At 42.2% G+C, this 14,462-nt stretch overlaps 1 protein-coding gene across 1 annotated transcript; it reads right to left on the reverse strand.

Moving 5' to 3' along the window:
* Window positions 1-3,411: 3,411 nt before the first annotated feature.
* LOC106562861 (gamma-crystallin C) lies at window positions 3,412-12,168 on the reverse strand. Its single transcript, XM_045689658.2, has 6 exons — window positions 12,055-12,168; window positions 9,804-9,852; window positions 8,368-8,489; window positions 6,856-6,991; window positions 6,525-6,664; window positions 3,412-3,969 (listed from the first exon to the last, which is right to left on the reverse strand). The coding sequence occupies exons 1-6, from the start codon at window positions 12,096-12,098 to the stop codon at window positions 3,834-3,836; spliced, it is 627 nt and encodes a 208-aa protein (XP_045545614.1). The 5' UTR covers window positions 12,099-12,168; the 3' UTR covers window positions 3,412-3,833.
* Window positions 12,169-14,462: the final 2,294 nt, after the last annotated feature.

The raw sequence follows: 14,462 nt of genomic DNA on the forward strand, positions 1-14,462 counted from the left end.
TAGAACATTACCTGTAGTAAACAGCTAACAATGTGTCAGTCTATACTAGAACACTACCTGTAGTAAACAGCTGACAGTGTGTCAGTCTATATAACACTACCTGTAGTAAACAGCTGACAACGTGTCAGTCTATAGAACACTACCTGTAGTAAACAGCTGACAATGTCTCAGTCTATAGCACACTACCTGTAGTAAACAGCTGACAATGTGTCAGTCTATAGAACACTACCTGTAGTTAACAGCTGACAATGTGTCAGTCTATAGAACACTACCTGTAGTAAACAGCTGACAATGTGTTAGTCTATAGAACACTACCTGTAGTAAACAGCTGACAGTGTGTCAGTCTATATAACACTACCTGTAGTAAACAGCTGACAGTGTGTCAGTCTATATAACACTACCTGTAGTAAACAGCTGACAGTGTGTCAGTCTATATAACACTACCTGTAGTAAACAGCTGACAACATGTCAGTCTATAGAACACTACTTGTAGTAAACAGCTGACAATGTGTCAGTCTATAGAACATTACCTGTAGTAAACAGCTAACAATGTGTCAGTCTATAGAACACTACCTGTAGTAAACAGCTGACAGTGTGTCAGTCTATAGAACACTACCTGTAGTAAACAGCTGACAGTGTGTCAGTCTATATAACACTACCTGTAGTAAACAGCTGACAGTGTGTCAGTCTATATAACACTACCTGTAGTAAACAGCTGACAGTGTGTCAGTCTATATAACACTACCTGTAGTAAACAGCTGACAGTGTGTCAGTCTATAGAACACTACCTGTAGTAAACAGCTGACAACGTGTCAGTCTATAGAACACTACCTGTAGTAAACAGCTGACAATGTCTCAGTCTATAGCACACTACCTGTAGTAAACAGCTGACAATGTGTCAGTCTATAGAACACTACCTGTAGTTAACAGCTGACAATGTGTCAGTCTATAGAACACTACCTGTAGTAAACAGCTGACAATGTGTTAGTCTATAGAACACTACCTGTAGTAAACAGCTGACAGTGTGTCAGTCTATATAACACTACCTGTAGTAAACAGCTGACAGTGTGTCAGTCTATATAACACTACCTGTAGTAAACAGCTGACAGTGTGTCAGTCTATATAACACTACCTGTAGTAAACAGCTGACAACATGTCAGTCTATAGAACACTACCTGTAGTAAACAGCTGACAATGTGTCAGTCTATAGAACATTACCTGTAGTAAACAGCTAACAATGTGTCAGTCTATAGAACACTACCTGTAGTAAACAGCTGACAGTGTGTCAGTCTATAGAACACTACCTGTAGTAAACAGCTGACAGTGTGTCAGTCTATATAACACTACCTGTAGTAAACAGCTGACAGTGTGTCAGTCTATATAACACTACCTGTAGTAAACAGCTGACAGTGTGTCAGTCTATATAACACTACCTGTAGTAAACAGCTGACAGTGTGTCAGTCTATAGAACACTACCTGTAGTAAACAGCTGACAACGTGTCAGTCTATAGAACACTACCTGTAGTAAACAGCTGACAATGTCTCAGTCTATAGCACACTACCTGTAGTAAACAGCTGACAACGTGTCAGTCTATATACCACTACCTGTAGTAAACAGCTGACAACGTGTCAGTCTATAGAACACTACCTGTAGTAAACAGCTGACAATGTGTCAGTCTATAGAACATTACCTGTAGTAAACAGCTAACAATGTGTCAGTCTATAGAACACTACCTGTAGTAAACAGCTGACAGTGTGTCAGTCTATAGAACACTACCTGTAGTAAACAGCTGACAGTGTGTCAGTCTATAGAACACTACCTGTAGTAAACAGCTGACACAGTCTATATAACACTACCTGTAGTAAACAGCTGACAATGTGTCAGTCTATAGAACACTACATGTAGTAAACAGCTGACAGTGTGTCAGTCTATATAACACTACCTGTAGTAAACAGCTGACAATGTGTCAGTCTATATAACACTACCTGTAGTAAACAGCTGACAATGTGTCAGTCTATAGAACACTACCTGTAGTAAACAGCTGACAATGTGTCAGTCTATAGAACACTACCTGTAGTAAACAGCTGACAATGTGTCAGTCTATAGAACACTACCTGTAGTAAACAGCTGACAATGTGTCAGTCTATAGAACACTACCTGTAGTAAACAGCTGACAATGTGTCAGTCTATAGAACACTACCTGCAATAAACAGCTGACAATGTGTCAGTCTATACTAGAACACTACCTGTAGTAAACAGCTGACAATGTGTCAGTCTATATTGTGCGTCTGCTAATTGTCAGCTTAATATGACCCCGTACACACTCGGGTTACAACTGATCTAAAACGCATTTGACACAATTGTTGTGATACGACTGAAATGTTACACAACCATTTATGTGTAATTATTTTTGTGCAGAAATGCTCTTCGTTTGATGGCAACCGTTATACTAAAGGCTTTGTGTTGTACATCGGAGCCTGAGTTCTGGCTGCTTATTGCAACAGTTAGTGTGCTTAGTTCATGAAGAACACTTCTGCTCTGCATACTGTATGTGTTATTAGTAGTATCTGCTCTGCATACTGTATGTGTTATTAGTAGTATCTGCTCTGCATACTGTATGTGTTATTAGTAGTATCTGCTCTGCATACTGTATGTGTTATTAGTAGCATCTGCTCTGCATACTCTATGTGTTATTAGTAGCATCTGCTCTGCATACTGTATGTGTTATTAGTATCTGCTCTGCATACTGTATGTGTTATTAGTAGCATCTGCTCTGCATACTGTATGTGTTATTAGTAGTATCTGCTCTGCATACTGTATGTGTTATTAGTAGTATCTGCTCTGCATACTGTATGTGTTATTAGTAGTATCTGCTCTGCATACTGTATGTGTTATTAGTAGTATCTGCTCTGCATACTGTATGTGTTATTAGTAGCATCTGCTCTGCATACTCTATGTGTTATTAGTAGCATCTGCTCTGCATACTGTATGTGTTATTAGTAGCATCTGCTCTGCATACTGTATGTGTTATTAGTAGTATCTGCTCTGCATACTGTATGTGTTATTAGTAGTATCTGCTCTGCATACTGTATGTGTTATTAGTATCTGCTCTGCATACTGTATGTGTTATTAGTAGTATCTGCTCTGCATACAGTATGTGTTATTAGTAGTATCTGCTCTGCATACTGTATGTGCTATTAGTAGCATCTGCTCTGCATACTGTGTGTTATTAGTAGTATCTGCATCTGGTCTGCATACTGTATGTGTTATTAGTAGTATTTGCTCTGCATACTGTATGTGTTATTAGTAGCAGGATTTTTTATCAACCTGTGAGAAAATATACCATAATGAATACACCAATTACATCATCATCACAACCCTGATAACAAAACAACACGCAACACGAGCAATTGTCTTTTTACTGTTTATTATTAAAATAGGTTTCTGGTAGTTTTGCATAATGTGTGTGTATTAAGCTGACAGAGTGTGTGTGTCAGGTGGAAGGGGGGTTGGTGTGGAGTCCTCCTGTTGGTTAGGGGGATTAGGGCAGGGGGGGTTACGAGGTTAGGGGGCTTACAGAGTGTTTTCTTATTCATTGTTTTAACCTTTATTTAACTAGGCAAGTCAGTTAAGAACAAATGCTTATTTACAATGACGGCCTACCCCGGCCAAACCCTAACCCGGACGACGCTGGGCCAATTGTGCGCCGCCCCATTGGACTCCAAATCACGGCCGGTTGTGATACATCCTGGAATCGAACCAGTTCTGTAGTGACACCTCTAGCACTGAGATGCAGTGCCTTAGACCGCTGCGCACCTCTGTAGTTAGTTAGTTAATTATTGAAGCGGACCCGTCGCATGGAGCCCACAGTGCTGCTCTGGGAGCCCCAGTCAGAGGCGTTGTTGTAGTCACGTTTCTCCAAGACATAGTGGGGACCTCTGTAGTTAGGCTCCTGGTACACCACCCAGCTAAAGAGACAGACAGGCAGGCAGGCAGGCAGGCAGGCAGGATGGGAGGCAGGATGGGAGGCAGGCAGGCAGGCAGGCAGGCAGGCAGGCAGGCAGGCAGGCAGGCAGGCAGGCAGGCAGGCAGGCAGGCAGGCAGGCAGGCAGGCAGGGACAGAAAAAGAAACGGTGTGATTAGAGACTTATTACATTAGTTCCTTAACTCCTTCAACTAGAGCTTGTAAGTTACAACTTTGGGATTATCCCATTGATTCTACTGGGCCAGGCCAACTAAATCAAACATCACTAAAGTACAGTATTTGACGTGTATTTAGCTGCGTTTACATTACTGACTCATGACGGCAAGACGGAATTGGATGTCATGGTTGAGCTAAACCTGATGTTAGCCCTCGAAACTACGACAGCGATGGTAAAGCTAAACCTGATGTTAGCCCTCGAAACTACGACAGCAATGGTAAAGCTAAACCTGATGTTAGCCCTCGAAACTACGACAGCGATGGTTGAGCTAAACCTGATATTAGCCCTCGAAACTACGACAGCGATGGTTGAGCTAAACCTGATGTTAGCCCTCAAAACTACAACAGCGATGGTAAAGCTAAACCTGATGTTAGCCCTCGAAACTACGACAGCGATGGTAAAGCTAAACCTGATGTTAGCCCTCGAAACTACGACAGCAATGGTAAAGCTAAACCTGATGTTAGCCCTCGAAACTACAACAGCGATGGTAAAGCTAAACCTGATGTTAGCCCTCGAAACTACGACAGCAATGGTAAAGCTAAACCTGATGTTAGCCCTCGAAACTACGACAGCGATGGTAAAGCTAAACCTGATGTTAGCCCTCGAAACTACGACAGCGATGGTTGAGCTAAACCTAATGTTAGCCCTCGAAACTACGACAGCGATGATTGAGCTAAACCTGATGTTAGCCCTCGAAACTACAACAGCGATGGTAGAGCTAAACCTGATGTTAGCCCTCGAAACTACGACAGCGATGGTAAAGCTAAACCTGATGTTAGCCCTCGAAACTACAACAGCGATGGTAAAGCTAAACCAGATGTTAGTCATTTTATTATCAGGATATGTTTAGAAACATCACATAGCCTTGCAAATACGTTTAGAGGTTTAAAGAGCTGTAATCATTCTGTTTAGAGGTTTAAAGAGCTGTAATCATTCTGTTTGGATGATTAAAGAGCTGTAATCATTCTGTTTGGATGATTAAAGAGCTGTAATCATTCTGTTTGGATGATTAAAGAGCTGTAATCATTCTGTTTGGATGTTTAAAGAGCTGTAATCTGTCACGTCTGCTCCCGCTCTTCCCCCCCTGGCGCTTGAGGGCACCAGGCTTTCCTGCATCACTCACTCCTATCATCTATTACGCACACCTGCCTTCCCTCGTCACACGCATCAGCGATATTGGACTCACCTGGACTCATTCATCATCTGTTCATTTCCTCCCCTATATTTGTCAGTTCCCAGCTCTGTTCCCTGCTGATGCATTGATTGTTTTTTATCTTTGTTTTCTTGTATGCTGACGCTGTTCCTGTCTCGTTCCATGTCCTCTCCTTATTAAATGTTTGACTCCCTGTACCTGCTTCGTCTCTCCAGCGTCAACACATTTCACAGTAATCATTCTGTTTGGAATTTTGGATGTAAGCTAGAATGTTTTTCAAACAAGCAAGACTTTTTATGAGTGGATAATGTGTATGCAGCATTAGGACCTGGGGGGTCTGGGAAGTATCAGTGAAACAAAAGGCAAGGGCCTTCACTGCAGACCTGAGGTGCATTCAACAAGGGAAATAGTTTGCGAATGTTAGCTAAAACATTCCATTTGTTTTGTATCAGCCGCGAACGTTAGCTAACCTTGACTAACAGTCTGACTAGGTAGTGTGCGGTGAACACATCTGTTTGGGGTCTAAACTGACGCTCCAAATAGTTATGTGGTCATGTAGGGTTTCTACTACGTGTAGGAAGAACAGCAAAGTCAGTTTCTGTTTGAATATTGCTGCAAAAAAAATAATATTTGCAGCTTCACCATAACATTTTGGAATGTTCATTCAAATCTTTCAACTGAAAATGTTACTAAGTGAAACAAAGAGAACCCTTGTTGACCTCTCCTCTGGGGTCAACCATCTATGTAGAGGACGTGTACTTTACCAACGCTCCTCCCACCATGGCAAATGCAGCACAACTCAAGTACAATATTTGGTTATGTCCTAAATAGCATTTACAGGTCCTGGTCAAAAGTAGTACACTAAATAGGGAATAGGGTGCCATTTGCCTCTAACCTGGGTATCTGGACCTGGTAGGTCTAGGAGGATAGAGGAAGCCCTGTTCGGACTGTATATTATAGGAGGACTACTTACGCTCCTCCCAGGACACGGATAGAGGAAGCCCTGTTCAGACTGTATATTATAGGAGGACTACTTACGCTCCTCCCAGGACACGGATAGAGGAAGCCCTGTTCAGACTGTATATTATAGGAGGACTACTTACGCTCCTCCCAGGACACGGATAGAGGAAGCCCTGTTCAGACTGTATATTATAGGAGGACTACTTACGCTCCTCCCAGGACACGGATAGAGGCAGCCCTGTTCAGACTGTAGCGAGTCATCATGTTGGGTATGTCATCCTGTAGTTCTGTCCTCTTACCAGAGAACCCAGCCCTCTCAAACAGATGGACTCGGGCAGGAGATGAGTCCTGGGAGAGACGATAGAGGGTTAGTGTGTGTGTATGTGTGTTTGTCCCAGTCTGTGTGGGTCGTCCTCAGGGGATAATTGGACCAGGCTGGCCAATAACAGAAACTAGCAGCTAGTCATTTTAGTTTGAGAGTATTTCCCCTGTGTGTGTGTGTGTGTGTGTGTATGTGTGTGTGTGTGTGTGTGTCTCACCTGTTTGACTGAGCGCACCGAGGAGACATGGTCCACCTGGGCACACCACTTGTCATAGCAGTTGTACTCTCCCTTCTCTGCCATGTCCCACAGGTACTGACGTCCTCTGAAGTTCTCCTGCTCGTAGCCCACCCATCTGAACCACACACACATAGACACAACCTCTGAACAGTGGAACAATGAAATATGCATAGACTGACTGCAGAGAACAACAGGGTGGTGGAGGGGAAAGCTAGGGACAAGATAAATCTATATGTCTTAGGATAAACACATTAGGAATGTAATTGTGAATGAACAGGATTGGCCAGATCTGAATTACTGAAATGATACTGAAAATAATTTCCTCCTCTGAGAAGAATAAACTATATTCTATTCTATTTAATTATATTCTCTTTTGTTCTGAATGATATTGGTATTTTTGAAGTGAACAGGTGATATAATCCAGAATCCAGAGTTTTCTATACTGAACGATCGTCATTTTGCAGTTACACATTAATGTCACTAGGTGGCTCCACTCCACTTACGATCCATCTCCGCCTCAGAGCCCTATGCTCCATCTCCACAGAGCCCTAACCCACTAACGCTCCATCTCCACAGAGCCCTAACGCTCCATCTCCACAGAGCCCTAAACGCTCCATCTCCACAGAGCCCTAAACGCTCCATCTCCACAGAGCCCTAACGCTCCATCTCCACAGAGCCCTAACGCTCCATCTCCACAGAGCCCTAACGCTCCATCTCCACAGAGCCCTAACCCACTAACGCTCCATCTCCACAGAGCCCTAACCCACTTACCCTCCATCTCCACAGAGTCCTAACACTCCATCTCCACAGAGCCCTAACGCTCCATCTCCACAGAGCCCTAACCCACTAACGCTCCATCTCCACAGAGCCCTAACACTCCATCTCCAGAGCCCTAACCCACTTACCCTCCATCTCCACAGAGCCCTAACCCACTAACGCTCCATCTCCACAGAGCCCTAACCCACTAACACTCCATCTCCACAGAGCCCTAACCCACTTACCTTCCATCTCCACAGAGCCCTAACCCACTAACGCTCCATCTCCACAGAGCCCTAACACTCCATCTCCACAGAGCCCTAACCCACTTACCTTCCATCTCCACAGAGCCCTAACCCACTTACCCTCCATCTCCACAGAGCCCTAACCCACTAACGCTCCATCTCCACAGAGCCCTAACTCACTTACCCTCCATCTTCACTGAGCCCTAACCCACTTATCCTCCATCTCCACAGAGCCCTAACCCACTTACCTTCCATCTCCACAGAGCCCTAACCCACTTACGCGCCACTCTCCACAGAGCCCTAACACTCCATCTCCACAGAGCCCTAACCCACTTACCCTCCATCTCCACTGAGCCCTAACCCACTTACCCTCCATCTCCACAGAGCCCTAACCCACTTACCTTCCATCTCCACAGAGCCCTAACCCACTTACGCGCCACTCTCCACAGAGCCCTAACACTCCATCTCCACAGAGCCCTAACCCACTTACGCGCCACTCTCCACCTGCACAGAGTTGCATCTCTCTGGGAAGTTCTTGTCACTTAGTTTCTGGCAGTCGGCACTCAGGTCCAGACGTCTGCCGGCAAAATTACGCTGTTCGAAAAGGGTCACCTGACAACACAATATCAACACACTAGCATCATCATCAACAACAACCACTAAGTAGATATTAACAACTCTCTCTAACTTACTGACATGGTACATCTCTATGAAATAACTAACTTATTGAAGTGGTACATCTCTATGAAATAACTAACTTATTGACATGGTACATCTCTATGAAATAACTAACTTATTGACATGGTACATCTCTATGAAATAACTAACTTATTGACGTGGTACATCTCTGTGAAATAACTAACTTATTGACATGGTACATCTCTATGAAATAACTAACTTATTGACGTGGTACATCTCTATGAAATAACTAACTTATTGACATGGTACATCTCTATGAAATAACAAACTTATTGATGTGGTACATAGTACATCTCTATGAAATAACTAACTTACTGACATGGTACATTTCTGTGAAATAACTAACTTATTGACGTGGTACATCTCTATGAAATAACTAACTTATTGACATGGTACATCTCTGTGAAATAACTAACTTATTGACATGGTACATAGTACATCTCTATGAAATAACTAACTTATTGACGTGGTACATCTCTGTGAAATAACTAACTTATTGACATGGTACATCTATATGAAATAACTTACTTATTGACATGGTACATCTATATGAAATAACTAACTTATTGACATGGTACATCTCTATGAAATAACTAACTTATTGACGTGGTACATCTCTGTGAAATAACTAACTTATTGACATGGTACATCTCTATGAAATAACTAACTCATTGACGTGGTACATCTCTGTGAAATAACTAACTTATTGACGTGGTACATCTCTATGAAATAACTAACTTATTGACATGGTACATCTCTATGAAATAACAAACTTATTGACGTGGTACATAGTACATCTCTATGAAATAACTAACTTACTGACATGGTACATTTCTGTGAAATAACTAACTTATTGACGTGGTACATCTCTATGAAATAACTAACTTATTGACATGGTAAATCTCTGTGAAATAACTAACTTATTGACATGGTACATAGTACATCTCTATGAAATAACTAACTTATTGATGTGGTACATCTCTGTGAAATAACTAACTTATTGACATGGTACATCTATATGAAATAACTTACTTATTGACATGGTACATCTCTATGAAATAACTTACTTATTGACATGGTACATCTCTATGAAATAACTAACTTATTGACATGGTACATCTCTATGAAATAACTAACTTATTGAAATATGTAAACGGTTTTGCTCTGATTTAAAAAGTCAGCTAGGTTATCTTGTGTGTCGGACGAAGGCATCACGTTTGGACCTACCCTCCCACTGGACCCGTAGAAGGCACGTTGGAGCACAGACCCCAGCTTGCTGCGGAGACAGGATGGAGGGATCTCTAATTAACACATGAACTTCAGCCATGACCTTTGTCCACAACAACTTTGCTAGCTATCTCACTCAGATGTACACAGCTGACAGGAGCTACTAGAAGGATCACAGACCCTGGACACATTCATATGCTAAACACAGCTCACAGGTCACACACACATGCTGCATTATTGTAAACAAACACACACACACACGCATGCACGCACACACACATCAATAATCTTGCTGCCAAATTCAGATAAGGGACAGCATGTAACTGTGACAAAACGTTTATTTGATATCTATCGAGGCTATGATTATACTTTAAGGATGGAAAGGTTATCTGTGAACTTTGTACTTTTTGTTCAGTAATAATGTCTAATGTAATTTTAGGGTGTATACCAAATGGTACCCTATTCCCTATTCCCTATGCACTACCTTTGACCAGACCTGTATGGGCTGTATGGGGCACTACATAGGGAATAGGGTGCCATTTGTGACTCATCCTTAAAATCAGGCCATTATGACAAACTATAATTGTGTTTCAATCCTTTCCCTATAAACAGGAATCAGGCTAGCCATCATTCAAAATGAGATGATTTAACAGGAATCAGGCTAGCCATCACAGGCTAGCCATCATTCAAAATGAGATGATTAAACAGGAATCAGGCTAGCCATCACAGGCTAGCTATCATTAAAAATGAGATGATTAAACAGGAATCAGGCTAGCTATCATTCAAAATGAGATGATTTAACGGGAATCAGGCTAGCCATCACAGGCTAGCTATCATTAAAAATGAGGTGATTTAACAGGAATCAGGCTAGCCATCTCAGGCTAGCTATCATTAAAAATGAGATGATTTAACAGGAATCAGGCTAGCTATCATTCAAAATGAGATGATTTAACAGGAATCAGGCTAGCTATCATTCAAAATGAGATAATTTAACAGGAATCAGGCTAGCTATCATTCAAAATTAGATGATTTAACAGGAATCAGGCTAGCTATTATTCAAAATGAGATGATTAAACAGGAATCAGGCTAGCCATCATTCAAAATGAGATGATTAAACAGGAATCAGGCTAGCCATCATTCAAAATGAGATGATTTAACGGGAATCAGGCAAGCCATCTCAGGCTAGCCATCATTCAAAATGAGATGATTTAACAGGAATCAGGCTAGCTATTATTCAAAGTGAGATGATTTAACAGGAATCAGGCAAGTCATCATTTAAAATGAGATGATTTAACAGGAATCAGGCTAGCTATCATTCAAAATGAGATGATTTAACGGGAATCAGGCTAGCTATCATTCAAAATTATATGATTTGGGCGACTTTTGGTGTCATGTGCATAGAGATCAGGGTTGGAGTCCATTTAATTTCAATTCCAGTCAGTTCAGAAAGTAAACCTAGTTCCAATTCCAATTTTCCTGAATTGTCTGGAATTGAAATGGAATTGACCCCAACTCTGATAGTGATCCTATAATCCTACAGGATTCTCTCTATCTATTTGTATGGTCACGTGTAACAGAGTCAGAGAGAAGGTGTGCAACACAAACTAGAGGACAGAGAGGAACTATGGCTGTGTTTACACAGGCAGCACAATTCTGATATTTAGCCCGATTATTGGCAAAAGAGCTGATCTGATTAGTCAAAAAATCAGTTATAGAAAAACCTATCAGAACTGGGCTGCCTGTGAAAACGCAGACATACGGACGGACACACAGACGGGCTTGATGGGTGGGTGGGGGTCTGTAGAGGGGGGGGGGGGGGGTCAGGGAATCACAGGGAACCCCCCACTCTTCCCCTATCTAACACCTTATCTGAACGGGACGGGCAGCAGACCTGACCCTCACCTGAACGGGACGGGCAGCAGACCTGACCCTCACCTGAACGGGACGGGCAGCAGACCTGACCCTCACCTGAACGGGACGGGCAGCAGACCTGACCCTCACCTGAACGGGACGGGCAGCAGACCTGACCCTCACCTGAACGGGACGGGCAGCAGACCTGACCCTCACCTGAACGGGACGGGCAGCAGACCTGACCCTCACCTGAACGGGACGGGCAGCAGACCTGACCCTCACCTGAACGGGACGGGCAGCAGACCTGACCCTCACCTGAACGGGACAGGCAGCAGACCTGACCCTCACCTAAACAGTACGGGCAGCACACCTGGCCCTGATCACAGCACTCTGAACATACCTGGTTTGTTGGGCTAGTCCGTAGACTTTAGTGAAGATGTTCATGTCAGCTCCAAGAGACCAGGAGAAAGACCTTTAAATACAGCGCTGTCCAGGTCACAGCTGACAGGAGCTACTAGAAGGATCACAGACCCTGGACACATTCATATGCTAAACACAGTTCACAGGTCACACACACATGCTGCATTATTGTAAACACACACACACACACACACACACAGATTGAAGCATATGTGCATTGTATCTGCACACACACACACCCTCTTTGACGCTGCGTATGTACTAAAAGAACAGGGAATGCAGTGCCAACAGTTTTACCTCCTAACAATTCAGCGTTTTTCGAACAATATGCCTTCCCTCCATGATAATAACTGTATTCAGCCTGGATGGCTGGGTGCAGGACAGGCTGTATAGCACTGCAGAGCTGAATGGAACGCTGCATCTGGCTGCTACTATGCACTCAGAATGGAGGCTTCTGCCATGGACGTCTATGGTTATTCAGATCAATGTATGCTTCCTGACTGGTTAAATAACTCAAACCCCCCATCATATACCTAGAAATACATTACATTAGAGTCATGTTGTCACGCCCTGAACATAGAGAGCCCTTGGATTCTCTATAGTGGTTTAGGTCAGGGTGTGACTAGGGGGGTGTTCTAGAATGTGTATTTCTATGTTGGTGGTTTTGTATGGTTCCCAATTAGAGGCAGCTGGTAATCGTTGCCTCTAATTGGGGATCATATTTAGGAAGCCCTATCTCCCACCTGCTTTGTGGGATATTGTTTGTGTTAGTGTGTTTGGGCACTACGTCTTCACGGTCTTTGTAAGTGTTGTGGTTTTGTTTCTAGTTTCACATTGTATTAAAAAGATGTGGAACTCAATGCACGCTGCGCCTTGGTCCGCTCATTTTGAAGTTCGTGACACATGTCTCCTTTTGTTGACGCTGTTGGCATATAAGAAAATATGTGTTATGATTCTGACCTCTCAACTGGCTAGGATGTGATAGGCTACATACTGTGGTGACAGTACTGAATACACCTGTTGAGGGATAACATTTATAGAAGACAATAAAATTACAAATTCTGTTAAAGTCACACAGATCGCCATCGTCCTTTCATGGTTCAATTGTGATTTAGTTCTGAGTGTGAATGGGAAACCTTCTATGAAGTATGAATGATTGAGCTCAAAGTTTTCAGTCATTAATATTTATACTACACTTCAATTATATTCATTCGGTGTAACCAGGTTTAAAAAAGGTTTGTCTGTCTTTTATCATGTAATCCATATGAAAAGCTTATATTACCATCACATTTCAGAGTTACAGTTGAAGTCGGAAGTTTACATACACCTTAGCCAAATACATTTAAACTCAGTTTTTCACAATTCCTGACATTTAATTATATTAAAAATTCCCTGTCTTAGGTCAGTTAGGATCACCACTTTATTTTAAGAATGTGAAATGTCAGAATAATAGTAGAGAGAATGATATTTTTCAGCTTTTATTTCTTTCATCACATTCCCAGTGGGTCAGAAGTTTAGTAGCATTGCCTTTAAATTGTTTAACTTGGGTCAAACGTTTTGGAAAGCCTTGCACAAGCTTCCCACAATAAGTTGGGTGAATTTTGTCCCATTCCTCCTGACAGAGCTGGTGTAACTGAGTCAGGTTTGTAGGCCTCCTTGCTCACACACACTTTTTCAGTTCTGCCCACAAATTTTCTATAGGCTTGAGGTCAGGGCTTTGTGATGGAAACTCCAATACCTTGACTTTGTTGTCCTTAAGCCATTTTACCACAATTTGGAAGTATGCGTGGGGTCATTGTCCATTTGGAAGACCCATTTGCGACCAAGCTTTAACTTCCTGACTGATGTCTTGAGATGTTGCTTCAATATATCCACATAATTTTCCTATCTCATGATGCCATCTATTTTGTGAAGTGTACCAGTCCCTCCTGCAGCAAATACTTGGCTGATTTCTTTTGATTTTCCCATGATGTCAAGCAAAGACGCAGTGAGTTTGAAGGTAGGCCTTGAAATACATCCACAGGTACACCTCCAATTGACTCAAATGATGTCAATTAGCCTATCAGAAGCTTCTAAAGCCATGACGTCATTTTCTGGAATTTTCCAAGCTGTTTAAAGGCACAGTCAACTTAGTGTATGTAAACTTCTGACCCACTGGAATTGTGATACAGTGAATTATAAGTGAAATAATCTGTCTGTAAACAATTGTTGGAATAATTACTTGTGTCATGCACAATGTAGATGTCCTAACCGACTTGCCAAAACTATAGTTTGTTAACAAGAAATGTGTGGAGTGGTTGAAAAATGAGTTTTAATGACTCCAACCTAAGTGTATGTAAACTTCTGACTTCAGCTGTAAATCTAACATAATTTACATATAACATTCCT

This window comes from Salmo salar, chromosome 11 (genome assembly GCF_965601325.2).
Source record: "Salmo salar chromosome 11, fSalSal1, whole genome shotgun sequence".
Taxonomy (NCBI): domain Eukaryota; kingdom Metazoa; phylum Chordata; class Actinopteri; order Salmoniformes; family Salmonidae; genus Salmo; species Salmo salar.